General features: G+C 52.5%; 1 protein-coding gene across 2 annotated transcripts in view; it reads left to right on the top strand.

The window, feature by feature from the left end:
- Positions 1–493: 493 nt before the first annotated feature.
- LOC133356953 (sentrin-specific protease 6-like) overlaps positions 494–26,768 on the top strand; it is a 41,837-nt gene continuing 15,562 nt past the window's right edge. The window contains exons 1-13 of one of the 2 annotated variants that reach the window (XM_061574671.1): positions 494–689; positions 6,476–6,560; positions 6,769–6,829; positions 7,406–7,457; positions 9,438–9,551; positions 11,215–11,312; positions 12,413–12,526; positions 16,342–16,463; positions 17,219–17,388; positions 19,278–19,595; positions 20,376–20,550; positions 23,626–23,880; positions 25,920–26,149. In XM_061574671.1, coding sequence (XP_061430655.1) covers positions 6,530–6,560; positions 6,769–6,829; positions 7,406–7,457; positions 9,438–9,551; positions 11,215–11,312; positions 12,413–12,526; positions 16,342–16,463; positions 17,219–17,388; positions 19,278–19,595; positions 20,376–20,550; positions 23,626–23,880; positions 25,920–26,149 — 1,740 coding nt within the window. In that variant the 5' untranslated portion in view covers positions 494–689; positions 6,476–6,529. The remainder of the gene's footprint in view (positions 690–6,475; positions 6,561–6,768; positions 6,830–7,405; positions 7,458–9,437; positions 9,552–11,214; positions 11,313–12,412; positions 12,527–16,341; positions 16,464–17,218; positions 17,389–19,277; positions 19,596–20,375; positions 20,551–23,625; positions 23,881–25,919; positions 26,150–26,768) is intronic. The other variant, XM_061574673.1, reaches the window with a different exon arrangement.

Genomic DNA, 26,768 nt, shown 5'->3' with positions numbered 1-26,768 from the left:
TGGCCACCGTCTCGTTCTCCCCGAAGTAAGATGCCCACCGTCTCGTTCTCCCCGAAGTAAGATGGCCACCGTCTCGTTCTCCCCGAAGTAAGATGGCCACCGTCTCGTTCTCCCCGAAGTAAGATGGCCACCGTCTCGTTCTCCCCGAAGTAAGATGGCCACCGTCTCGTTCTCCCCGAAGTAAGATGGCCACCGTCTCGTTCTCCCCGAAGTAAGATGACACCGTCTCTCCCTAAATAGGATAACTCCGCCTCACTCTCCCTAAGTAAGACGGCCGCCGTTTCCCTCTTCCCCTCAGTAAGATGGCCACCATCACTACCCCGAGTAAGATGGCAACATCTCACTTTTCCCTGAGTAAGATGGCCGCTGACTCGGATGTTGCTTCATTTGCCCGCGGTGACGCAATCTTTGTAATTCGAAGTGACGTCAGTCCAAGAGGTTCATCGCGCGTCAGCTCTGTTGACGTCGTGTGTTCGTCACCAAGTTACGTCACGTCTCCCTCCACACAGACCCCTCGACTAGGCTCTGCTTCCCCCCCGGTCTCTGCTGCTCCCGTTGCAGCGACTGCTGCTGCTGCTGCGTTCCACACAAAGTGCGGTGCCTGGAACCTGGGCCTCGACAAAGCGACCGGCCCTTTCCCCCGCCAACCCTCCCCGGCTGAGAGACACCCGGACCCGGCCGTGGCTCAGGCAAGAGATGGGGGCCCGAGGCAGTCCAGGCCGCAGCTTCCATTGCTGCGAAACTTGAATTCTGAGTTATTGGGTCTCTCGTGGCCTGTGTCTCCCATGTCTTCTGTTCGTTCCCCCCTGTTTTCTCCTCAGGTTTCCGTGTCTCCCGGCCCCCGTGTCTCCTGTCTCCCTGTATCTCTTTCCCCTCGTCTCCTGTGTCTCTCTGTGTCTACTGCCCCCTGTGTCTTCTGGCTCCTCTCCCCGTGTCTCTCTGTCTCCTGTCAACCTTGTCTCCTGTCTCCCCGTGTCTCCCGTTCCCCATGTCTCTCTCTCTCTCCGTGTCTCCTACCCCCTTGTCTCATGTGCATCTTGTCCCCTGCGTATCCTGTCTCCCCGTGTCTCCTCTCCCCTTGTCCCTCTGTGTCTTCTGTGTCTCCTGTCCCCCCATGTCTCCATTCTCCCTGTGTCTCCTCTTTCCCCTCGTCTCCTGTGTCTCTCTGTGTCTACTGACCCCTGTGTCTCCCGTCCCCCATGTTTCTCTGTCTCCTGTCAACCTTGTCTTCTGTGTCTCCTGTCCCCCCATGTCTCCATTCTCCCTGTGTCTCCTCTTTCCCCTCGTCTCCTGTGTCTCCCGTCCCCAGTGTCTTCTGTGTAGCCTGTGTGTCCTGTCCCCCGTGTCTCTGTCTCCTGTCAACCTTGTCTCTCTGTGTCTCTCTGTCCACCCGTGTCTCTCTGTGTCTCTCTGTCCCCCATGTCTCTCTGTGTCTCCTGTCAACCTTGTCCCCCGTGTCTCTCTATCTCCTGTCTACTGTCAACCTTGTTTCCTGTGTCTCTGTCCCATGTGTCTCTCTGTCCCATGTGTCTCTGTGTCTCCTGTCCCATGTGTCTCTCTATCTCCTGTGTCTCTCTGTGTCTCTCTGTGTCTCTCTGTCCCCCATGTCTCTCTGTCCACCCCCCCCCCCCCATGTCTCTCTGTCTCCCTGTGTCCCTGTGTCTCCCACGTCTCTACCCCCCCCCCCCCATCCACCGTATCTCTTGTCCTGTGTCTCCTCTTCTCCTTGTCCCCTGGGTCTCCTGCCCCCCCGTCTCTCTATCTCCTGTGTCTCTCTGTGTCTCCTGTCCCTCGTGTCTCCGTGTCTCGCTGTCTCCCACGTCTCTACCCACCCCCCACCGTATCTCCTGTCCTGTGTCTCCTGTTCCTTTGTGCCCCCTTGTCCCCAGTGGCTTGTGTCTCCCGTGTGTCGCCTGCTTAGCCTCTTGAGATGTGGGTGAACGGAGACGTTCCATGTTGCTTCTAGTTGTGTTTGAGACGGGCTAAGAACCTGGCTGGGGGAGAGCTGTGGCCGCTTTAGTTGGCGCACTTCATCGTGAAGCCAGTCGCGATTGATATCTGCAGTGATCTTGCCTGGTCCACCCGGTACTTGGCAAACACTTGACCAGGGTGGTGAAGTATGCTCTAACACATCCCATGGCCAATACGGCCTTCATCCGGCTGTGGATTGTCAAAGGGCTGTCAATCATAGTTACGTTTTGATTATTAAAACGCCCTCTTGAATCCAGAAGTATATTTTTCAAGTGAGACCTGAATGGCGTATCAATACATTGTAACGGCGCGGATTATCATGCAACACACAGAATCAAGAGGATAATGACAGCAAACAGCTTCCAACTCGACAGATTGAAACGCACGGTGCATATGTGTATAGGGGTCCCTCTGAGGTTAATTTACCAGTACCGCCTTGCCACCATCCATCCATTCAACCTCACTCGAATTCCCTTCACTCACGTTGAGGACTCGCTGTATCAGACGTAAATGTTTAATCTCATTCACAATGTGCACAATCGCCACCACCAACACTGCATCTCACAACCACCCACTCATTTGCCCACTTAAGCAAAAAGACAAAGATTTCCCCTATAGGCTGAACAGGCTGTTGGGGCAAATTCTGTGAGCAAGCGGCTATGAAGGCCGGTACAGCACACGAGGGTGTGGGTGGCCAGCAGCATGCCAGACCGCCTTTGTCTCTCCACTGGCGATGTTTACACACCGCACTAGGTACTCATTTGAGGCTGAGTCAACCTAGGGGAGGCCCAGGACCAGTTGAGATAATCGTCACTGGTGTTAACCGTGAGAATACATTGATCTCGGGTCGCCGGATTCGTAGAGCAGCGCGCTAACCGCTATACCACCGGTCCCCATTGCACCCAAACACACACACTCATCCACTCCCCCATTACCTACACACCAACTCTACCGAAAGAACCAAGAAGATGAATCCCTGCAGTCACGAAAGCTTTAAATCGAAACCCACTCTAAACTCAGCATTTTTTGTTATTTGACCAGGTAAGGCCCGCTTGAGCAATGTAGCTCTTTTCAGAAGCGACGTGGCCACAAATGACAGCTCAACGAAGTGATTAATCATGTGGGACATTCATAGCAGGAGACAGAAGCCAGAATACTCGAAACGCGTGATGCTGAATGTGGACGGGAAAAAAACCGGAAGACCCGGAGAAAATGAACTCTACCACGGGAAGAACATGCAAACTCAATATGTACAGGGGCTTTAGGGTCGGGATCGAATCCACGACCTGCTGCATACCAGGCAGTTAACGTCTCACCACCGCCGTGCCCATCACTCAACCACCACAAGACAAATATCCCCCATACAGCGCTAACAGATTCTAGATTTGAAGCTTTCGTGACTGCAGGAAACCATACTCTCTGGTTCTTTCGGTAAAGTCACGTAGGTAGAAAATTGCACTTCTTTTATTTTATACCAACGTGACTTTAACGAAAGCTCTAATAGAGTTTTGAGGCACATGCTGTTAGCGAGCACAACGCACTCTTTTATCACGCACACACCCGCCCGATGACAACTCACAAACTTCACCCACCCAGCCACCACACCTGCAGATCAGAGCAAAAGACACAAACACTTCTCTCCAGCTTCCAGCCTCGTACTACTTTGACTCGGGAATTCGCTCCGGGTCTTTCTCTTCCTGAAGCTGTAATAAACCTTGCTCAACTCAGCAGACACGTTCACGGCCACCTATTGTTACATCTATCCGTCTGCCTGATGCAGAAGGGTGGACTTAATAGAGGAGCAGTTTGAGCGAAACGTCTCGCAGGGCGATGTCAAATTTAGCCACGAAAAGTCTCAGGCCCCCACCGTTGAGTAGAGAGGATCTTTATCGGTCAGAATATGATCAATATATTGGCACGCGTGAATTATGTCTTTGTGTGCGTGACAAGGTTGTGGAGAGTTGAGTTGACAACAATTTTGGTGTAGGACTGTTACTCGCCCTACACCGGAACACACTCCCACTGCTCAGAAAACAATCATCTTCGCTATAACCTCCTTCCGTTACTCCCTTGAAACAACCTCCATCTCTTCACCCCTAGCCCATCATTCTGCTGCTACGGCTGCTCCCTGCCCCCGCTCCCCGGCTATGACCAGGCCTACTGTATCCCCTATCACTACTCCTATTACTATTCCATCCCATATCACTACCCCATCCCATATCACTACCCCAACCCCCATCACTACCCCAACCCCCATCACTACCCCAACCCCCATCACTACCCCAACCCCCATCACTACCCAAACCCCTATCACTATCTCTATCACTACCCCATCCAATATCACTACCCCTATCACTATCACTACCCATATCACTACCCCAACCCCTATCACATCCCATATAACTACCCCTATCAGTACCCCTATCACTACTGCTATCACTACCCCAACCAATATCACTACCCCTATCAATATCCCTACCCCTATCAATATCACTACCCCTATCATTGCATCAACCTCTATTCACTACCCCTATCACTACTCCCACCCCTATCACTACCCCAACCCATCCTTAACCACTCCCACCTGTTCTTCTAACTGTCACCACCGCTACACCACCACCTGTTTCTTTAATAACAATCCCACTCTTTATTTCAACCACTGTCATCTTACGTACAATGTTACGATTGTTGTGAAGCGCCTTGGGTTTAAGGCGCTATGTAAACCTATGTAAGGTAAATAGACTTGGCCTGACCCAAAAGACAAATACTGAATGGATCTCTGATCGTGCTGTTTGTTGCTGGTCTCTTGACGTTTTTGGGGCCTTTGGGCTCCTGTGGCAGCCAAGGTTGCTGAGAAAATAACAACGGCGGGATGGGTTGTGTTTATTTACTTCCGTGTATGGGAGTGCAGTTAACCGATAAGCAGTGCGGGGTCACCGCCGCCGCCTCCTGAGCAGCGTGAGAAGCTGCTTACCGTTGTGTTATCCGCGTCACACCACGCGGGGTCGATTCTGCCAAGACACACGCACGCCTGTGTGGCATGGGAGGTCGTTCCATGTTGAAGCGGCAGTTGTGTGTCTGAGCTAGAGTGCGCATGTTTTTGCTATGGGGACGATTCAAAAGTTGATTTTGGGTCCAAGGAGCAGCGTTATTGCTGGAGTAATATCACCGTCACGATGCATGGGCAGATTGCCCGTAGGTGTCCGCTGTACACTTGAACATTTGTTTCCACTTTCCTCCGTCTTGTGCCAACTTGCTCAAGGAGTGCGTCACCAGGCTACTGGCACCAATCTCTTGTGATGTCGTCGTCAAGCCATTCTCTGTGAGGTCTTCCTCTCTGTCCGGTTCCTTTCAATTTTTCCCGAACAACACGCTGTTAATTTCCCTGTTGTTGTCCATCCTGCATGTGTGTCCAAATAGCGCCAGTTTCATCCTCATCACTGCCTGCATCATCAGGTTGTCTTCTATGTGCTACTTTTTTCTTACTTCTACGCTGCTCACTCTTTGGGTGCAACTGAGATGCAGTATCCTTCTGTAGCACTCCATTTCGAGTGCCAATGTGTGATCTGATAAGTGTTATATAATAGATGCCCAGTGAGACAGACTTCCATTGCGCAGCGCGTGGTGGCATGTGACGTGGATTTGATTGTGTGTGTATTTGGTTATGGCAAGTAGTGTTTGTGCGTCGGTATGGGCAGCAGTGGCGCAGTGGCCAGGAGTGCATCGACAAGCGATTGAGGGAGTCCTTTAGGGAGTGAACGGGTGTGTGAATGAATAAGTGAATGAGTGTGTTGCATGAGCGAGTGCGTAACTGAAGGAATCTTGCTGGCTATAAACTAAACAAAACCATAAACTATTTTCATTTTACCAGGTAAGGTCCCCTGAGCCATATAGCTCTTCTTCAGAAGTGACCTGGCCATAAATGATACCTCAACGATGTGGCTTATGTGGAAATATAAAGCAGCCAAATACTCTTAAACGCATGTTTCTAAATGTGGAGGGAAAAAACGGAGGACCCAGAAAAAAATCCGCGCGACCATGGGGAGCGAGACAGCGCACACTTCAAATATACAACGGACTGCCCGGCTTGGGTTTGTACTTCAGCGCTGTGACCCCGGACCCTCCTCAAGCAGGGTCCGAACTCGCCAAGGCTGCCTCCTGTGTGTGTAGCAGAGGTCGCAACCGGGTACCCGTTTGCGACCTCTGGTGTGTAGCAAGGCCTAGGGCGGGTAGGGGCTCGTTACGCTGCAACCCGAACTGTAGCCGTGGCGCAAGACAAACGATGACATCGTTGACGACTGCGTAGATTGTGAAGCTGCTGCCTGGCTCGGTTCTAAAGCACCACGCTCAATGTGTGAATGGTCAATGAGTTGAGTGTGCGAGTCACTGTGCGAGCGAGTGAGTGAATGAGTGAGTTAACGAGTGAGTGAGTGAATGAGTGAGTTAACGAGTGAATGAGTGGATGAGCAAGCTCGTGGTTACTGAGCGTTGTGTTCCGCCGCAGGAGGAGAGGCACGGGGCGGTCAGCAGACCCAGTGGGATCGACGCTCCCTCGACCATGTCGGAGCGGAGGTCTAAACTCTTAAAAGGTACGTCGCTCGCCACTCACCGTCACAAATATCTGAACCGGTGGTGGATCTCCCTCAGGTCCACTCAGCCCTTAAATGATTACCAGGTGTGGTCTGTAAACATCACCACTAGGGAGACAAGGACAGCCGGGCGTGGTGCCGGATACCCACCCCCTCGTGTGCCATGCCGGTCTTCATAAGCCTTGTGTACGTGTGTGTGTGTGTACAGCTCTGGATGCAGTGGAACGCATACAGGAAACATCAAGTGACGAAGAGAAACCTCGACACGAGTGAGACACGGAACTCACCCCATTCACCTCACTTCACTTCACTCACCACACACACCACACTCACCACACACACTAATCACACACATACAACAGCACACCACACACACACAACACCATACTAACCACACCACACACAGTACAACACATTCGCCTCGCCACACTCGCCACACTGCACTGACCACAACACTCACCACACCAAATTCACCACACCCCCAACCCTCGCACAACATACACCGTTATCATATGCCCCCAACACACACTCTCAAACCCACTCTCGCCACACACGCACTGCGCTTCAAACCCCACGACCTGAGTTTGATTCCCACTCACGGCCACCAACACCAGTTCACTATTATCTGAACTGGTCCCGTGGCCCTTCACTAGGTCGACTCGGCCTCAAATGAGTACCCGGTGCGGTGTGTAAACATCGCCACTAGGGAGACAAAGACGGCCAGGCGTGGTGTTGGCCACCCACCCCCTCGTGTGCCGTGCCGGCCTTCATAGGTGTTGCTACTCACTAACGGCACTTGCTCCAACATTTGTCTTTTGTGTCCTGTGTCGCGTGTGTGTGCACAGTGAGATAATTCTGTTGAACGAGGAGGACAGCGAGTCTCCAGATGACAAGCAGGTAGTTGTTAACGCCAGTTGTAATGACGACTTGACACACTCCTCTTGAGATGGCACTTTACTGCGGACACGTTCACTTGACATCGGCGGAGACCCCCACTGCAACAGCCCCGGGTCTCCTGAGCATCTCCCCCTTTTATACCAACACGAGGCCACGCCCCCCTTCCCGAACCGTCTCGTTGACTCTGGACGCTCGCTCCACCGGCAGACTCCACGGCCTCTTCCGTCACCTGACCACGCTCCCTTCTAGAACATTCCCGTAGCCACCAGTCTCTTCGCACTCACAACTGACTCCCCTGTCATTACCTCCCGTGGCCACCAGTCCCTTCGCACTCACAACTGACTCCCCTGTCATTACCTCCCGTGGCCACCAATCCCTTCACACTCACAGCTGACTCCCCTGTCATTACCTCCCGTGGCCACCAGTCCCTTCGCACTCACAACTGACTCCCCTGTCATTACCTCCCGTGGCCACCAGTCCCTTCGCACTCACAACTGACTCCCCTGTCATTACCTCCCATGGCCACCAGTCCCTTCGCACTCACAGCTGACTCCCCTGTCATTACCTCCCGTAGCCACCAGTCCCTTCGCACTCACAACTGACTCCCCTGTCATTACCTCCCGTGGCCACTAGTCCACTCACACCGCATGTAGGCTCTACTGTCAATACAATAATACAAATTATTACTATTGCACCGATTTACCTCGGAAAGCATCACTGAGACTCTTATTCAGGAGGGTTCTACCAAGTTTTCGCAGTATGTGGGAGATATTGCTGCTGTGTGTAATCCCCCGCACCTCTGATTAGCATGGTTGGCTACGTACAGAGTGAAAGAAATACGTACAGTTGAGTCATTTGCAGGTAAATTGCCGGCATTTTTTTTGCCAATACCGGTTACGCTGTGGATTTTATTTTTAAACAATGGGAGGAGGAAATCGGAGAAACCCAAAGAAAGCAGGACAGCAGGCGACAGAGAGAGATAATGTACCAACTCCACTCGGTGAGGGCGGCCTTAGTGGGGAGTCGAACCCAGGCGACGAGTGCCACCACGAGCTCTCTCCCGCCGCGCTCACCTAAACTCTTCAACTAAACTATTTTTATTTGACCAGGTAAGCCCACGGAGCTCCATAGCTCGTTTTCAGAAGCGACCTGGCGATCAGAAATGATAGCCCAACGAAGTGGGTTTCCATCGCGTGGAAATGTATCGCAGCAGACAAATACTCTCTACACGCATGGCGTCGATTCTAAATGTGGAGGAGAAAACTGGAGGACCCACAACAAAATCCATGCGACCACGGGGAGAGAGACACGCAAACTCCAAATATACAGCAGCAGGCGTCAGGGTCGGGATCGAACCCATGGCCTCCTGTACACCAGGCGAGGTAGTTAACATCTCCTAGCCACCGTGATGATGATGAGAGAGAGAGACACGCAAACTCCAAATATACAGCAGCAGGCGTCAGGGTCGGGATCGAACCCACGACCTCCTGTAGACCAGGCGAGGTAGTTAACATCTCCTAGCCACCGTGATGATGATGAGAGAGAGAGACACGCAAACTGCAAATATACAGCAGCAGGCGTCAAGGTCGGGATCGAACCCACGACCTCCTGTACACCAGGCGAGGTAGTTAACATCTCCTAGCCACCGTGATGATGATGAGAGAGAGAGACACGCAAACTCCAAATATACAGCAGCAGGCATCAGGATCGGGATCGAACCCACGACCTCCTGCGTACCTGGCGAGGTAGTTAACATCTCCTAGCCACCGTTGACTGCCACTGCTCACCTCTGATGCTGCGGCGGCCGGCCACGGGACTCGTGGTTCTTCTAGGCGTGCCGCTGGTGATGGACGTGGCGATGAACCCACAACCTCCTGTAGACCAGGCGAGGTAGTTAACATCTCCTAGCCACCGCGGCGTCCCGCTGCTGCCGCATTTTGCCGCACGGCTGAATCTGCGTGCCGCTTTTTATGTCCCAAGGAGGTGAAGAGCGTGCCGTTCACCATCCCGCTGAGGACGGATCTGACCAAGGACGTGTCCATGGTTCAGCTGTCTCCGCTGAGGCACCTCAATACGGAATGCGGTGATGTCAAGGTGGGTTCTGCCACGGTGGCTAGGAGATGTTAACTACCTCGCCTGGTGTACAGGAGGTCGTGGGTGCGATCCCGACCCTGACGCCTGCTGCTGTATATTTGGAGTTTGCGTGTCTCTCTCTCTCATCATCATCACGGTGGCTAGGAGATGTCAACTACCTCGCCTGGTATGCAGGAGGTCGTGGGTTCGATCCCGACCCTGATGCCTGCTGCTGTATATTTGGAGTTTGCGTGTCTCTCTCATCATCATCACGGTGGCTAGGAGATGTTAACTACCTCGCCTGGTATACAGGAGGTCGTGAGTTCGATCCCGATCCTGACGCCTGCTGCTGTATATTTGGAGTCTGCGTGTCTCTCTCTCATCATCATCACGGTGGCTAGGAGATGTTAACTACCTCGCCTGGTATACAGGAGGTCGTGGGTTCGATCCCGACCCTGATGCTTGCTGCTGTATATTTGGAGTTGCGTGTCTCTCTCTCTTTCACCGTGGTCTTGTGAATTTTTCCCCGGGTCCTCTGGTTTTTCCCTCCACACTGAGCGTTTAAGAGTATTTGGCTGAATCTTGATTTGAAGCTTTTGTGACTGCAGGAATCCATACTCTTTGGTTCTTTCGGTAAAGTCACGTAGGTAGAAATAAAATAAAACAAATCACGACGTTTCGATCGCAACACAAGCGCTTGTCTTCATGACGACCGCTTGTGTTGGGATCGAAACGAAAGAACCAAAGAGTATTTGGCTGCTTGAAAGTTCCAAGTAACAAGCCGCTTCGTTGAGCTGTCGTTTGTGACGTCCAGGTCGCTGCTGAAAAAGAGCTACATAGCTCGGTGGGCCTTACCTGGTAAAATACAAAATTGTTAAGTTTAGGTTGGGGTCGGCGTCGTGCGGATTTCAGCAGCGGTCACAGTAGCTACGCGCCACGGTTGGTCGATCGTCAGGTCGCGTGCGGTGGGGTAAAGTGTGGGTACCCCCACCTCTTCCGAAGACGTCTGGCCGGCGTGGGGTTAAGGGGAGAAATATCTTCCCAGAGGAGCTCTCCAGAGCTCCCACTCTTGGGGGGTCTTTCCGTCAACAGCGGTGCGAGTAAGACGTTGCAGGGCTGCGCCTCTCTATCCTTTGTGCGTACATATGTTGAACTTCTTTCGCACCGTACGTTGCCAACCGTGCTCATCGGAGTTGCAGGGGGAAGGACAACAAACGAATCACAAGAAGCAGTTCTCAAGAAATTAGTTTGTCAATTCTAGTGCTTGTGACGTGGCGGTGGTGACGATGTGGCGGTGGTGATGCGGTGGTGGTGACGATGCGGCGGTGGTGACGCGGTGGTGACGCGGTGGTGGTGGTGACGCGGTGGTGGTGGTGACGCGGTGGTGGTGGTGACGCGGTGGTGACGACGCAGTGGTGGCGGTGACGCGGTGGTGGCGACGACGCGGTGGTGGTGGTGACGCGGTGGTAGTGGAGACGCGGTGGTGGTGGTGACGCGGTGGTGGTGGTGACGCGGTGGTGGTGGTGACGCGGTGGTGGTGGTGACGCGGTGGTGGTGGTGACGCGGTGGTGGTGGTGACGCGGTGGTGGTGGTGACGCGGTGGTGGTGGTGACGCGGTGGTGGTGGTGACGCGGTGGTGGTGGTGACGCGGTGGTGGTGGTGACGCGTTGTGTGTTGTGCGCAGAAGTCTACGAGCTCGTACTTCGCCAAAGGAGGACGCGGGATACGAGCGTCGCCCACCCAGACCAGGGCCCGGTTGCCCTCCACGGAAAACTCGTCCAGGTAGAGAACTCGGCAAGGTCGCTTCCGGGGTTCCACAATCTGTAGCCCATTACGCTTCTGTTGAACTTCTTTCGAATCGTACGTAGCCAGCCGTGCCAATCAAAGGCGTGGAGGGGGGAAGGACGGCAAATGTGGCAAGGTGGTGACAGCGCAGTGCCGACGCTCCGGCCTCGCGCATCAAGAAAGCACCTGGGTTCGTTTCCCAACTCGTGACGCCTCTCTGTGTGGAGTTTGTACGCTCTCCCCCTGTTCTGCGTGTCTTTCCTCCTGCCATACGCTGGAAAAGAGGCATTTACATTATTGTCCAACTGACTCGTAACTTTTTGGCCACTCCACCACCTCTCCAGTGAAAGTTCTCCAGAATCCGGCAAAATGTTGGGATTGTGGTCTGCGGTATGGAGAACGAACGGATTTATTTAAATACATTTTTTCTGCGATTATTTTTTGCTTGTCATGTGCATTTTTTTCCTGTTATTTACGTATTCATATTTTTTTAATTTGCTAAGTAGTGGGGAACTTTTTTGTACGGAACTGGATAATTGATGTGCAGCGTTGTGGGATGCAATTGCATGAATGACGCTCTATAAAATGAAATTATTAATGAATAAACAGCCATTATTATTAATAACCGAGTTGGCCAAAACATCCCAACATAGGACCCCAGAGCTCAGGCAGTTGTTGTTGGCTCCGGTTCTGTCCGCCTTGCCTCCCGTCCGTCTGTGGTTTACGCGACAACCTCGCAGCTGTTACAAATTCAACAGCAGCCATTGTGGTGGCGCAGCGGTTCGTGCTTCGCTGCGCGACGAACCAGGCAAATTACCCTAGTTGGATTCCCGCTCACGGCCACCAACAGCGATGACGATTATCTTGAATTGGTCCTGGGGCCCTCTCCTAGGTCGACTCGGCCTCAAATGAGTACCCGGTGCTGTGTGTAAACATCGCCGGGCGTGGTGTTGGCCACCCACCCCCTCCTGCGCCGTGCCGGCCTTCCTTTACAGGTGCTGCTCGCAAACAGCACTTGCCCCGGCGGTCGTGTGAAGGCTATACGGGGAGGATCCTTTGTCTTTTGTCTTGTTGTGCCGCTGCACCGTCTGGCCTAGGGAGCAGCTGCGCCCGCTGCGCAGCAGCCCGCAGGCGTCCACGGCGGCCGGCACGGTGGTGGGAGGGCGCTGGTTCCTGCACGCCAACGCCCAGAGCAAGGAGCCATCCCCGCGGTGAGCGCAGCCAGACGCCTCCGGCGGGAGTCGCTCTTCACGCGGATTTCTCGTTGTTCTTGTTACGGTGCCGGCGCCGGTGCCAGCGTGCCGTGGCTGCTGCTGCCGCTGCCGCCAGGCCGCTGTGTTTTACAGAGGGGAGGGGGGGCAGGGGGGGCGTAGGTTGCGGGAGTTTCGAAGTTGGTGAATGTGTAATTTATTTACGTATGTTGAAATAAGTCTAGTGTCGTCATGTATAGTAGTTTAGTGTATGATGAAGTGTATTGCGTAGTGTGTGTAGTGTGTAGTGTAATGTAGTGTATAGCGTAGTATGTAGTGTAGTGTGTATGTATGTTGAACTTCCTTTGCACCGTACATAGCCAACCGTGCTAACCGGAGGACAACAGATTCCAAAGAACACAGGATGAGATGTTACTATCTTTTGTGCAAGCACTTCCAAGAGTTCATGAACAGTGAGCCTGGTGAAATTTGGGGAGCGCATCGTCAGTAGTGAATCTTTGGTTCCTAGGGTGTTTCGGCCTTTCATACTATACACCCTCCCCAAAGGCGGCCAGCGACAGGGTGATCAATCCTACGCTTGCGTCCCATTCCCAATTAGTCATAGGAGTTGCCTTGTTGGGACTATGCATGGCAGGGGCGTCCTCCTCCCTGAGTCAAGCATTGTTGACTGCATACCTCCTGGCCCTCTCACTTTGGGGCCCAGCTGGGGTCTTTCCTCTTCATCCAGAGCCACTGACTGCTGCCTTCTGCCGCCTCCGATACAGCTCTGATTGCCGAACGCTGGCTCTGGCCCTTAATTCCCAGGTCTCTAAGCAGTCTGGTTGTAGATGTTGCCACAAAACCTCTGCAGCCCACCTCCACTGGTCGGACTTCTGTGCTCCAGCCATGATGCCGTGCTTCGGCAGCTAGATCGGCATAGCGCAGATGTTTTCGCTCATAAGCCTCATCTACTGAGTCCTCCCAGGGTACTGTGAGCTCAATGATGAAGACCTTCTTGAGCGAACGGGACCAGAGCACCATGTCAGGTCTTAGGGTGGTGGTTGCGATCTCCGGAGGAAACACAAGTTGCCGGCCAATGTCAGCTAGCATTTTCCAGTCGCGGGCCAAGCGCAGCTGGTCTCGCTCTAATGGTGTAGAGCCGCTCTTCGGTGGTTTAGCCCCTTCGCGGACAAAGGTCGTCCGTAAGGGGTGTTATGCTGCTGGGGGTGGTAGGGAGTTGGTGGCAGCTCGCTTGTCCTCCAGGGCGGACGCAAGGTTTTTAAGGACTTGGTTGTGACGCCAAGTGTAGCGTCCTTGGGTGAGGCTTGTTTTGCACCCTGTGAGAATGTGCCTGAGGTTGGCTGGCATGGAACAGAGGGCACAGTCCGGATCTTCACCATACCATTGGTGAAGATTAACTGGTGTTGGAAGGATGTCATATGTTGCTCTGATGGAAAAGCTCAACCGCCTCACTTCCATGGCCCACAGATCCTTCCAGCTGATCTTCCTCTTCTCCACACTGTCCCATCGAGTCCACTGTCCTTGTTTGGCAAGAGAGACTGCCTTGGCCCACCTTGCAGCCTCCTCCTGATGGCGTACTTCCTGCACTACCATCTTCCGCCGCTCTGGTGCAGTGGCCTTACTCCAAGCAGCACGGCTAGTTAGCCCAAGGCCTCCTCTCCCTTGCTGAACATGACCCACAATGTCAGCATGTCTGAGGGCTGCTGTTGCCTCCTGGACTGCTTTTCCTGGCCTCCATTTGCGCCCAGTTGCCAAGGTCGGCGCGTTGTTGCTCACCACTGGGTCTCGAGATTCATTCAGTGTCATCTGGAGCCTGGTTTTTGCACACTTGAATTCCTCTGTTAGACTGGTGAATGGCAGCTTGAGGACACCATCTCCATAGAGGCCTATGGTGGTAAGGCATTGTGGAACTCCGAGCCACTTCTTTAAGTAGCTCGTGACTCCTCTTTCCATCTTCTCCACTGTTGAGATTGGAACCTCATACACTGCTAGGGGCCACAACACCCGGGGTAGGAGACCAAACTGCAGACACCAGGCCTTTAACTTTCCAGGTAGCTGGGTGTTGTCGATGGACTGTAGGCTACTACTGATGTCTTTGCGCAGCTGTTGCACCTGGTCTTTGTCCTTCAGGCTTGCATCATACCACCTTCCAAGGCTTTTTACCGGCTGCTCAGACACTGTTGGAATTTGGTCATCTCCGATGAAGAATTTCAGGTCACAGAGTACTCCCTTCACAATCGAGATGCTGCGTGACTTGGATGGTTTAATCTTCATACGGGCCCAGCTGATGTTCTCCTCGAGTTTTCTGAGCAGTCTCCTGGTGCATGGGACAGTGGTGGTCAATGTTGTAATGTCGTCCATGTAGGCTCTGAGTGGAGGGAGGCGAAAACCAGAGTCGACTCGCTGTCCACGAGCAACCCATTTTGAGGATCTGATGATAACCTCCATTGCCATTATGAATGCCAATGGAGAAATGGTACATCCCGCCATTATACCTACATTCAGGCATTGCCATGAGGTGGTGAACTCTGAGGTGGTGAAGCAGAACTGCAGATCCTGAAAGTACGACTTCACCAGGGTTGTGATGGTGTCCGGTATGTGGAAAAATCTGAAGGCAGACCACAGGAGTTCATGGGGCACAGAGCCAAATGCATTGGCGAGGTCGAGGAAGACTACATGGAGGTCCCTTTTCTCCACCTTGGCCATTTGGATCTGGTGCCAGATCATGCTGGAATGTTCCAAGCAGCCAGAGAACCCTGATATTCCTGCCTTCTGTACAGATGTATCGACGTACGCATTCCTTTGCAGGTACTCGGCCATCCTCTGGGCAATGACCCTAAAGAAGATTTTACCCTCGACATTCAGTAAGGAGATTGGGCGGAATTGGCTGATGTTCACTGCATCCTTCTCCTTAGGGATCAGGACCCCGCCTGCCCTACGCCACACTTTGGGTATTATCTTCTTTTGCCAAGCTGTTCTCATAAGCCTCCAGAGGAACCTCAGGACGTCTGGTGCGTTCTTATACACTTTGTACGGGACTCCATTTGGCCCCGGGGCTGATGCTGTTCTTGCCCTTCGAACTGTGTTTTCCACCTCTTTCCATGTCGGAGGGCTGGTCTCAATATGATGTTCCGGGGGTTCAATGGGTGGGACATCTGATGGGATGGCCAGATGTTCATGTCGCTTTGAGTCAAAGTTTGTTGTTCTCAGGTGCTCTTCTAGGTCTTTCTTTGTTGTTTTTAGAACTCCACTTTTTTCCTTCGTGAAGAGACTTTTAAGGAACTTGAAGGGATCTTTATAGAATCGAGTTCTAGTTTGTTCTTTCTTCCTTCTGCGTTTCCGTAGGTTCTCTGCTCTACGGAGGGATGCCAACAAACTAAACACACAAAGCAGTTTTAAAGAAATCAGTTTTCACTCTAGACGATATCAAAGTGGCTTCCTAATATCGGAGGGGAGAGCGTTCCAGACGGCTGCAGAAGTGCATCTGAAAGTGCCGCGATGTTGTGACCATCTTTGTTGGAATGCCCGCCTAAAGCCGTTGCTTGTTCATTACGAGCGTGTGTGTTACGGGTGTGTGTATTGTGAGTGTGTGTGTTGTGAGTGTGTGTGTTGTGTGTGTGTGTTGTGAGAGTGTGTGTGTTGTGAGTGTGTGATATGATTGCGCCAGTGGATTGATTGTTACGAGTGTGTGTTGTGAGTGTGTGTTACGAGCGTGTGAGCAGAGTGTTCGTTACGAGCGAGTGTGTAATGAGCATGTGTGGTGAGAGACGCGAATAAGAACCCCCCCGCCCCGCCCCGCTGTGTTTGTCTAACAGCAAGGATGGTGACACGACTGTGAGGCCGCATCTGTACCCCGTGGTGGTGCTGGGAGTGAAGGACAGACTCGGCAATGGCAGTGACTCCGTGACCCGGGTGACCTCCGCTGCTGATGCAGCAGGTAACTGCGCTCAAGTCCTTGTGAACCACAGCAAGCGTGCTCCTCTGGGCAGCGCGGCAGTGGAGGCCGACCCCGGTTTGAAATTCGAACGTGTCTGAAAAATAAAGGCCGATGAGCAAAGCCGCCCGGAATGCCGTCGGTTCTCGGCCGTCTGATTTGGCATCGGTTTGTGTTTTGTGCACCATTTTGGATTTCATCTGCAATGCGGTTGTTGTTTTTCTCGCTCCCAGATTTCTGTTCGGCTGCCGCTGTTGTTTTCGTCGTTGTCGTTGCTCCGGTTGCGGTTTGCGTCGTCGCTCTACTCGCTTCGATGCTATCGCTCGAGTCTAGTTTTATTTTACCAGGCCTAAGGCCCTCTGAGCTATGTAGCTCCTTATTCAGAAGTGACCTGGCCATAAATGATGGCTCAACAAAGTGGCTTATCTCGTGGAAATTTATAGCAGCCAAATACCCTAAACGTGTGTTGTTGATTCTAAATGTGGAGGGAAAAACCGGAGGGCCAAATATACAGCAGCAGGCCTCATGGTCGGGGTCCAACCCACGCCCTCCTGCATACCAGGTGAGGTAGTTAACATCTCGCTCTTGCAAACGAGATTTCCCCCCCCCCCCACTCTCTCCTGAGCCACGTGACTTCTCGCCTGCTGCAACAAAAATAAAGCTGACGAAACTCCTGACGCCCGTGCGTGCTTCTTCCCCCCACCCCACCCACCCCCCCCCTCCCCCCGGCGCGTCGTGACGCCCGCTGGTGCGCGCAGACGACGACGCCCTGGACGCCGCCGCCGCCAACGTGGAGAAGGTGTCGGAGTTTTGCCGCAAGGTGATTTTCAAGCGGGGCGGCAGGGACGTAACGGCGGGCAGCCTCCTGCTCTCTCCCGGCACGCCCACGGAGCCGCCCTCCGCCAACGTCACCGCCCATCGCTCGGCGGTGAGAGGAACGCCCGCCCCTTGCCCCTTGCCCCTTGCCCCACGTTGCGGCCTAGCGCGAGGCGTCAATCCCTGCGCACCTGCAGCCGCGTCGGTTGCTGCTGCGCCCTCCGTGTGTGTGTGTGTACGTTGAATTTCTTTCGCGCCATACGTAGCCAACCGCGCTCATCGGAGGTGCGGGGGGGGGTAGAAGGACAACAAACTAAGCACAAAAAGCAGTGCACAGCTCCCAATGGCTTCCTCATATTGGAAGAGACCCACAAAAATCCTCATATAGAACCATAGACAACCCAGAGAGCCCATAGAGAACTAACAGAAACCCATAGAGACCCACACTCATGTGTATGTACGTATCGAACCGTAGAGAACCCACCAAGACCCATAGACACCCACACTCATGTGTATGTACGTGAAGTATTGGAAATGACGGCAGGAACTTCTTGACGGGTAACACACTTTTATTAAATCTTGACGTGTCACAATACAACGTGTGGTCTCTATTCTTTTGACTATACACTCCACTTAACTCGTGTAGACTCTATGCCTCTGGCTACACACAATGCACTTGACTCGTGTAGACCCTATGCCTCTGGCTACACACAATGCACTTGACTCGTGTAGACCCTATGCCTCTGGCTACACACCATGCATTCGACTCGTGTAGACCCTATGCCTATGGCTACACACAATGCATTCGCCTCTGGGTTACACAGAGTCCCGGTCCCGTTAGGACAGCGGGACTAGGTACCACAGGGCCCTATCTCTTCGATCCCCGTCTTCATTCTTCGCTGGTTACATACTGCCCTTACGCCTGTGTGCATCCCCTTTTATAGCCCCTGCTCACGGGAGATGGAGCTGATGCGGACGTCGACGTGAGCATCGCTCCTTAGTTAACCAATGACGACGCGCTATCTCTACGATCCGTTTTCCCCAGCGCGTGTTAACACTACTCAACCAATCACACCGCGCTGCCACCCGGTCACTCCCTCTCCGCGCGTCACCGGCACACAGCCAATCAGCACCACGTAACCCACGACCCCGCGCTGACCCCTGATCCTCCACCGTCAGCGCGCGTCACCACATACACAGCCAATCACTACGCGCTGGTACACGATCCCTACCCCAGCGCGTATCACCACTACATACGTATCGAACCGTAGAGAACCCACAGAGACCCATAGAGACCCACACTCGTGTGCATGTACGTATCGAACTGTAGAGAACTAACAGAGACCCATAGAGACCCACACTCGTGTGCATGTACGTAGGCATCTGGCTGAACTTCTTTCGCGCCGTGCGTAGCCGACCGTGCTCATCGGAGGTGCGGGGGGAAGAACAATGGCGGCAGTGCGGTCAGGGGCTCGGTGTCGATGTCGAGGAGGGCTGCTGCTGCTGTCGTGACGAGAGCGCTTCAGCAGAGAGAGAGTTTGTGCGGCCCTCCCCCCTGCCTCCGCCTCCGTTGAAGGAGTGTAGATAACAGCGGTGTTTACTGTGTGGTTCTGTAGGGTTGGTGCATGGCCACAATCCCACTACTGTGGCTCGTCTTTAAAGTATCTCTGTGAATGTGTCTCTGAGTCTCTGTGTGTCTCAATTGGTTGACTATACGGTCCATGGTTTGCATTGCATGGCCACAATTGCGTTACTGTGGCTTGTGATTAACGTATCTATGTGTTTCTGTGTCTCCGTGAGTATCTATGTATCTCTATAGGTCTCTGTGTCTCTCTGTGTCTCTCTGTGTCTCAATGGGTTTACTAGACATAGCCAAGCGTGCTAATCGGAGGTGCGGGATCGGTTTCTCCGTGTGTCCGTGTCGAGACGAGGTCGTGGGCCGTGCCGAGTCGAGGTCACCGCAGTATGTTAATGCGCTCGCTCGCTCGCTCGCTCTCCCAGTTGCGCCCGTCTCTCGACGGCGCTGACAAACAGTTCTGGGCGGTCTGCAACAACTGTGGCAAGAAGAGCGAGAACCTCACGACCTGCGACTCGTGCCACAAGCTGATCCCCGACACGGCGCGCAAGCGCCTCAAGGAAGCGGCCGAGGGCGGCGGCGGAACCGGCGCCGCCACCAGTGCCGGCGGGACGGGGAGCGGCACGTCCAGCAACTACCAGCACCTGACGGCGATCGGCAAGAGGTCGCCGCTGCTGCTGACGCTGAGCCTGCGGGCGCAGAATGCGTACAGGTCGCCGGAGGAGCGCCTGCAGGCCGTAGAGGTGGGTGGACAACCTCCCCTCGCCCTTGGGAACCAGAGTCGCCCCGTTGTGAGCCGACGTTGCGGCGATTTCGGGAGAATGTGGCCGGCTTGCTCGTGCGGTCGTGACCGCGGTTGGGGTGTTGTTGTGACTGTGGTTGTGGTGTAGTTGTGACTGTGGTTGTGGTGTAGTTGTGACTGTGGTTGTGGTGTAGTTGTGACTGTGGTTGTGGTCGTGACTGTGGTTGTGGTGTAGTTGTGAGTGGTTGCACTGTGGTTGTGACTGTGGTTGTGGTGTAGTTGTGACTGTGGTGTAGTTGTGAGTGGTTGCACTGTAGTTGTGACTGTGGTTGTGGTGTAGTTGTGAGTGGTTGCCCTGTGGTCGCGACTGTGGTTGTGGTGGAGTTGTGAGTGGTTGCACTGTAGTTGTGACTGTGGTTGTGGTGTAGTTGTGGCTGGTTGCACTGTAGATGTGACTGTGGTTGTGGTGTAGTTGTGACTGGTTGCCCTGTGGTCGCGACTGTGGTTGTGGTGTGGTCGCGACTATGGTTGTGGTGTAGTTGTGAGTGGTTGCCTTGTGGTTGTGACTGTGGTTGTGGTGTAGTTGTAAGTGGTTGCCCGTGATCGCGGCTGTGGTTGCGTGTGCGGTCTTAACCGTGGTTGCGCGCGTGCAGTCGGAACTGGTTGCGCGCGCGCTTCCGAATTGGCCGCTCACGAATTGGCCGCTCGCTAACGGCACTCGCCCCGCCGCGTCCTGCAAAAGCTACGAGGGAGGTATCTTTGTCTCTGCTTGCGAGTGCAGTCGGCTGCCTTGAGGCTGAGATCGAACGACTTCAGCGGAGTGTCGCCGCTGGGCAGACCCGACCACGTCAAACTCGCGCGCAGCGGCAGCAGCACCGTCCCTCGCGCGTCCGTGCGGGGCAGGGGGAGGGGGAGGGGTCGTGGGGCACGGAAGCCTCAGCTGCCCACGGAGCCGAGTGAGTGACCTCTGGACGAGCCGCACGACCTCCGGGCCTGGTAGTCGAGTCGTCAGCGACGTGTTTACAATCACGGGGTGGAAACCCCCGGTGAGCCGGACTCCGGATGGCCGGGGCTTGTCAACAAAAACAACACCCGTCTGTGAAATAAAGTCGACTGTAGATTATCCGCGTGCGGATTGTCCAATTTTCAGATAAGCTGCGCGCACCTGAGATTTTGACGTAGATTAATAACTCATGGATTTTCCCTGAAGCCGAAATTCACGTTCAAAAATCATTTCTACATTGTTATTCTTGGAAATGTTCATTACTAGTCACGTGTTTCGATTTAAAGCTTTCGTGACTGCAGGGATTCATCTTCTTGGTTCTTTCGGTAAAGTCACGTAGAAGGGAAGTAATAAAATAATAAAAATAAAACATAATAAAATTATTCTCACGACGTTTCGGCCACAACGCAAGCTGCCGTCCTCAGGTGAAAACCAGGTCCGTCGAGGCGACAGAGTCTGAATGAAACAGCACACGAGCTTGGAGCATATATATAAGCTGGGCGCCTTGACAAAATAATTTGCATATAAAGAGGAATTTAGCATATTTATGGGAAATGCAGGAATGTGATTAGTACTACATATGCATGTGCATTATGCAGGATTAACAGCATCAAAGGGAGCTGCAGTTGCTGCTGCTGCTGCAGTTGCTGCTGCTGCTGCTGCAGTTGCTGCTGCTGCTGCAGTTGCAGCTGCTACTGCAGTTGCTGATGCTGCTGCAGTTGCTGCTGCTGCAGTTGCTGCTGCTGCTGCAGTTGCTGCTGCTGCTGCAGTTGGTAAAACAATAAAATCAAATAAATGGAAACAACTAAATTAAATCACGACGTTTCGGAGGCAACACAAGCCTCCCTCATCAGGTGTAAAAAGGCACGGTAAAATAACTGTAGCCAGACTTATTTGTGATGAGACATTTAGTTGTTTTCATTTATTTTATTAATTGTTTTACCTACGTGACTTGACCGAAAAAACCAAAGAGTACGATTCCTGCAGTCACGAAAGCTTCAAATCTAGAAGGAAAGTTGTCATCACTGAGTCACGCGCGCATCCATCGGTCGATCGTTAGTTTTTGGACTAGAGATCCGCGGAAAATTTATCTTTATAGATTAAACGCGATTTTTAATTATCCGCGGTCGTCCTTCCCTTCATTAGCGCGGATAATCGAGAGTTTACTGTACTCGAAATGCAAAAACAACAGCAGAAGTAATATAACATGGGACCTTTTTTGCCAGAATCAAGTATGAAAAAAAAATTAACCCGTAAAAACAAAGTTTTTCACTATAAATCCTTTATATGTGTGGCGGCTAGAGTCCTCTCGTCCTCTGGCTTGAGATGGCTGCCACCTATGGGTCAGATGATTGCCTGCCTCCATTAAGCAATTGGTAATTAAATATAATTTATTTTCCTAAAAATTGTAAAGTTATGGAAAAAAATTTTCACGAAAAAAAATTGTCACGCACAACGAGTCTGTGTGCAAAATGTCAGCTCGATTGGATCACGAGAAGTGGGTTAAAAAACGACCGAAAGATTTGCACGGTCGTAAGCGCGCAAGCACGCAAGCAAGTGAACTTAATATAAAGGATTTAATAAGAATAGGTTTCACCCTTTGTGGCAAGAAAACAATCGGTGCTAAGATTCAATTTCATTTATTGGCGACAGCCCTGTGAGCCGTGTGGATCTTGACTCGGGGGCAACCGCAACAAAAAAAACACGAACATGTTCAATCGCCAAACAGCAACCCCTTTAGCAAGGAATAAAGTCTGCATTAACCGCACGTGCTTGTGGCGGATATGCAAACAAAGCATGTTCCGATAATTAAAAATGCATTGCCTCTCCTTGATGAAGCTTTTTATTTGGTGTTTGAACATCCTAACACCTGTATATTTTCCACAAAGAGTAAAACCTAATCTTTTGTTTCTCAAGTCATAAAATAATTACAGACTATTTGCCTTGCAATATGTTACGTAATATAATATGTAAGGATAAGAGGTTTTTTTACCGATAGATCACGTAAATATATAAATGTGGCGTTAAAACCCACCACCACCTGACACAGCCAACTAGTAAGGGTTGTCACGTAAACAGAACGTGGCCAATTCGTCACTAGTACAGCACTAGTGTATAGTGTAGTGTAGAGTGTAGTGTATAATAGTGTAGTATATAGTGTAGTATACTAGTACAGCACTAGTGTATAGTGTAGTGTATAGTAGTGTAGTATATAGTGTAGTATACTAGTACATCACACCGGTGTGTTGGAGAGCAAAGCCACAACATTTACAATCTGAGTGTGATGTTTCGCCAGTAATTACAACCAGCTTCATCAGGCGACAGCCAGGTTTGTGGAGAAGTCCATCTGTTTCGTTCCTTATGTAGCGCGCAGATGTGGTGACCACGCTTCTGCGCTCTTACGCAAAGTGGTGGGGGGGGAGGATTACTGAGTCAACGTACATTATGCATGCGCATTATGCGAGCCCTTTGATCTTGTCCTTCCTTTCCATTGTATGTATTTAAATAGCTGTACCAACGGTAATTCCTATTGAAGTATGGTGCCGTGTATAGGCGTGCATTTAAACAATGTATTATTTGACGATTTGCTTCCACGCAGCACTAAGTCAGTCGCTATCCGAACGGTAAAATTTTGTTTAATTTCTTTAGTCGCTAGTGTTGCACAGAATTTCAACATTATCAAAATCAATTGAGTGTCCTTGTTGGCACGCGTGTTCTGCTACTGCTGACAGTTGCATTTGGGAGTTTCATATTTCTCTGATGTTCTATTAGTCTCATGCTGATCATTCGGCTCTCCAACACACCGGTGTGCTGTACTAGTGACGAATTGGCACGTTCTGTTTACGTGACAACCCTTACTCGTTGGCTGTCGGGTGGTGGCGGATTTTAACGACACATTTATACATTTACGCTATCCAACCCCAACAAAAAACCTCTTATGGATGACATTGGTTTGCGAAAGTCTACGTGTTACACTAATATATAAGCACAATAATAGTTTCTCCCTCCCACGATCCCTCCCCTCCAGTCGTGCTGTCGAGTGACGATGAGGACGAGGAGAACGAGACTCGGAGCTCCGGCTGCACCACCCCGACCTCGACGCCGCTGTTGGTGTCTGAGCTCGACACGGGCTGGTGTGCCACCCCCACCAGCACCGCCAGCGCCGCCAGCACCGCCAGGGCCGCCAACTCCTCAGCCTGCGCTTCCCCCATCGCCACGTCCATCACCAGCGGCACGCCCAGGGGGACCACGAGTCCCGTGGCCGGCCGCCGCAGCATCAGAGGTGAGCAGTGGCAGTCAACGGTGGCTAGGAGATGTTAACTACCTCGCCAGGTACGCAGGAGGTTGTGGGTTCGATCCCAATCCTGACGCCTGCTGCTGTATATTTGGAGTTTGCGTGTCTCTCTCTCTCATCATCATCACGGTGGCTAGGAGATGTTCACTACCTCGCCAGGTACGCAGGAGGTTGTGGGTTCGATCCCGACCCTGACGCCTGCTGCTGTATATTTGGAGTTTGCGTGCCTCTCCCATTATCATCATCATCACGGTGGCTATGAGATGTTAACTACCTCGCCACGTATGCAGGAGGTTGTGGGTTCGATCCCGACCCTGACGCCTGCTGCTGTATATTTGGAGTTTGCGTGCCTCTCCCATTATCATCATCATCACGGTGGCTATGAGATGTTAACTACCTCGCCACGTACGCAGGAGGTTGTGGGTTCGATCCCGACCCTGACGCCTGCTGCTGTATATTTGGAGTTTGCGTGCCTCTCCCATTATCATCATCATCACGGTGGCTATGAGATGTTAACTACCTCGCCAGGTATACAGGAGGTCGTGGGTTCGATCCCGACCCCGACGCCTGCTGTTGTATATTTGGAGTTTGCGTGTCTCTCTCCCCGTGGTCTCGTGGATTTTTCTCCGGGTCCTCCGGTTTTTCCCACCACATTTAGAATCGACTTCACGCGTTTACAGTATTTGGCTACTATAAATTTCAACGTGAAAAGCCACTTCGTCGAGCTATCATTTGTGGCCAGGTCACTTCTGAAAAAAAACTACGTTAGTTAACGGGGTTGTCCTGTGGATAAGACTTTGCCCTCGCCATGGGAATGAGGACTTTCCACCGCTGGCTCAGCAGGGTGGTAAACAAGAGGTGACCACCAATGCCTCAAAGTACTCGCATAGCTGTTACTCGTATTCTTGTGCAGGGAAATTGCGTTCTCAGGTCCATACAGCATACAGCTGTTTCAATACGGGCAAAAAAAACATTTTTTTGTGTTTTAGTTTCTCCCTTGTGATGGGACTTGGAGATCTATAAGGGCACGGGGTCACCAATCGGGTCTAATTTGGTCTGTAATAAGGTAGGCACTGATACGGGGTTGACAGGTATGTACTCGTGAGCAGCAGGAAATCATTCTGACGTCCACCGCAGTTTCCAGTTTGCTCTGGCGTGCCGTGGTGGTGGGGAGAGTTTATCTCTCTTGCCTGCTGCGCAGGAATTCGTGGGTTCAATCCGAAGCCCTGACGAGGCCTCTTCTTATATGTTTGGAGTCCGCTTTGTTCTCTCGCTCTCTCTCTCTCTCCAGGGGTGGTCTTGTGGATCGTTCTGCCGGTTCCTACGGTGTTTTCCCTCCTCCAAATTGAGAATCGACTCGAGTCTAGATTAGTTGGCTCCCACGCTGTGATTGTGATATCGGCCACTTTGCTGAGCTATTATCATGTGTGGCCAGATCGCCTCTGAAAAAATAGCGAATCCCTCGGTGGGCTCGAGCTCGTGGATAATAGAATCATCGAGTAAAGTAGAGCAGCAGACCACGAGGTTGTCATCGAGCTCCTGAGCACACCTTGTCATCATACGCAAGAGCAGATATGTCGAACGAAAAATTGACAATAAAAACAAATACACGTCCCGCAACAACAGTCCACACAAAACGACTATTTGCAAAAACAAGCCCGTGATAAATTATTAAAGGATGTGGAAAGTAACTCGCGTCCGACAGACCGTCCTTCCGTCTGTCCGACTCTCCGTCCGTCCTACCGGCCGATGGACCATCTGTCCAACCGACAGATGGTCCATCAGCCGTCCGTCCGTCCGACCGACCAACCGTCCGTCCGTCGGACCATCCATCCGTCCGTCCGTCCGTCGGACCATCCATCCGTCCGACCGACTGGCTGGGCATCTGTCGGACTGTCCGTCCGACCGGCCAACCGTCCATCGGACCGTCTGTCGGACCATCCATCTGTCCGACCGTCCGGCCATCCGTCGGACTGTCCGTCCATCAGACCGACCGTCTGACCGTCCGTCCGTCCCTGTCCCCGTAGAGCCGAGCGACCGTCGCGAGACCTCGTCGCCCGTCTCGGGCCCGTGCTCGGGCCCGTGCTCGGCCGACGAGCGTCCCGCGCTGCTGAGCGACGACGCGACGTCGGTGGACGAACGGCCCGCGGCCGGCGACCAGCCCGCGGGAGGAGACGACGACTACGGAGACTTTGGGAGCCTCTTCCAGATGTCGACGAAATCCACCATGAGCATCAAGGCCAGGATGAAGAACAAGGTGGGGGAGCTCGCCCCGCTGGGCCTGCGAGGGCCTGGCTCGCTGGAATGTATAAATATATACGAGTAGACATTCACCACTTTTCCCGTTCACCGCTGAATCTCGGAACGCGCCAGCGGCTCGCAGTCAACTTTTGTTCGGGGAGTCGTCGTAGCGTCGTCGTTTTTAAAGATGTTGCTGCTCACCACACAGAACCGTAGCGGCACGACCGCCGCCACTCTACGATAGCTGGCGCCAAACTGTGCCACACGCCCTTCCCGAATGGCCTTGCGGGATCCTTAGTACCGATAAAGTTATTTTATCTTGATAATTGGTTTTTTACCCTTTTATCTGGTAACAAAACTGACACATTTTTTTTTACAAGGAGTCATTTTTGGTTTAAAGCTTTCGTGACTGCAGGGATTCATCTTCTTGGTTCTTTCGGTAAAGTCACGTAGAAGGGAAGTAATAAAATAATAAAAATAAAACATAACAAAATAATTCTCACGACGTTTCGGCCACAACGCAAGCAGCCGTCCTCAGGTGAAGAACAGGGCTGTTGAGAAGGCTGCCACAGAGGGTTTAGCAACCCCGGCGACGGTCGCGCCAGTCGCTCGTCGTGGTCGCGCCGCCGCCGCTG

Source organism: Lethenteron reissneri, chromosome 56 (genome assembly GCF_015708825.2).
Source record: "Lethenteron reissneri isolate LAM-NWPU_2019-01 chromosome 56, ASM1570882v1, whole genome shotgun sequence".
In the NCBI taxonomy this organism is placed as follows: domain Eukaryota; kingdom Metazoa; phylum Chordata; class Hyperoartia; order Petromyzontiformes; family Petromyzontidae; genus Lethenteron; species Lethenteron reissneri.
Note: the sequence above shows the minus strand (reverse complement) of the source record. Positions and strands in the feature narration are given on the sequence as shown.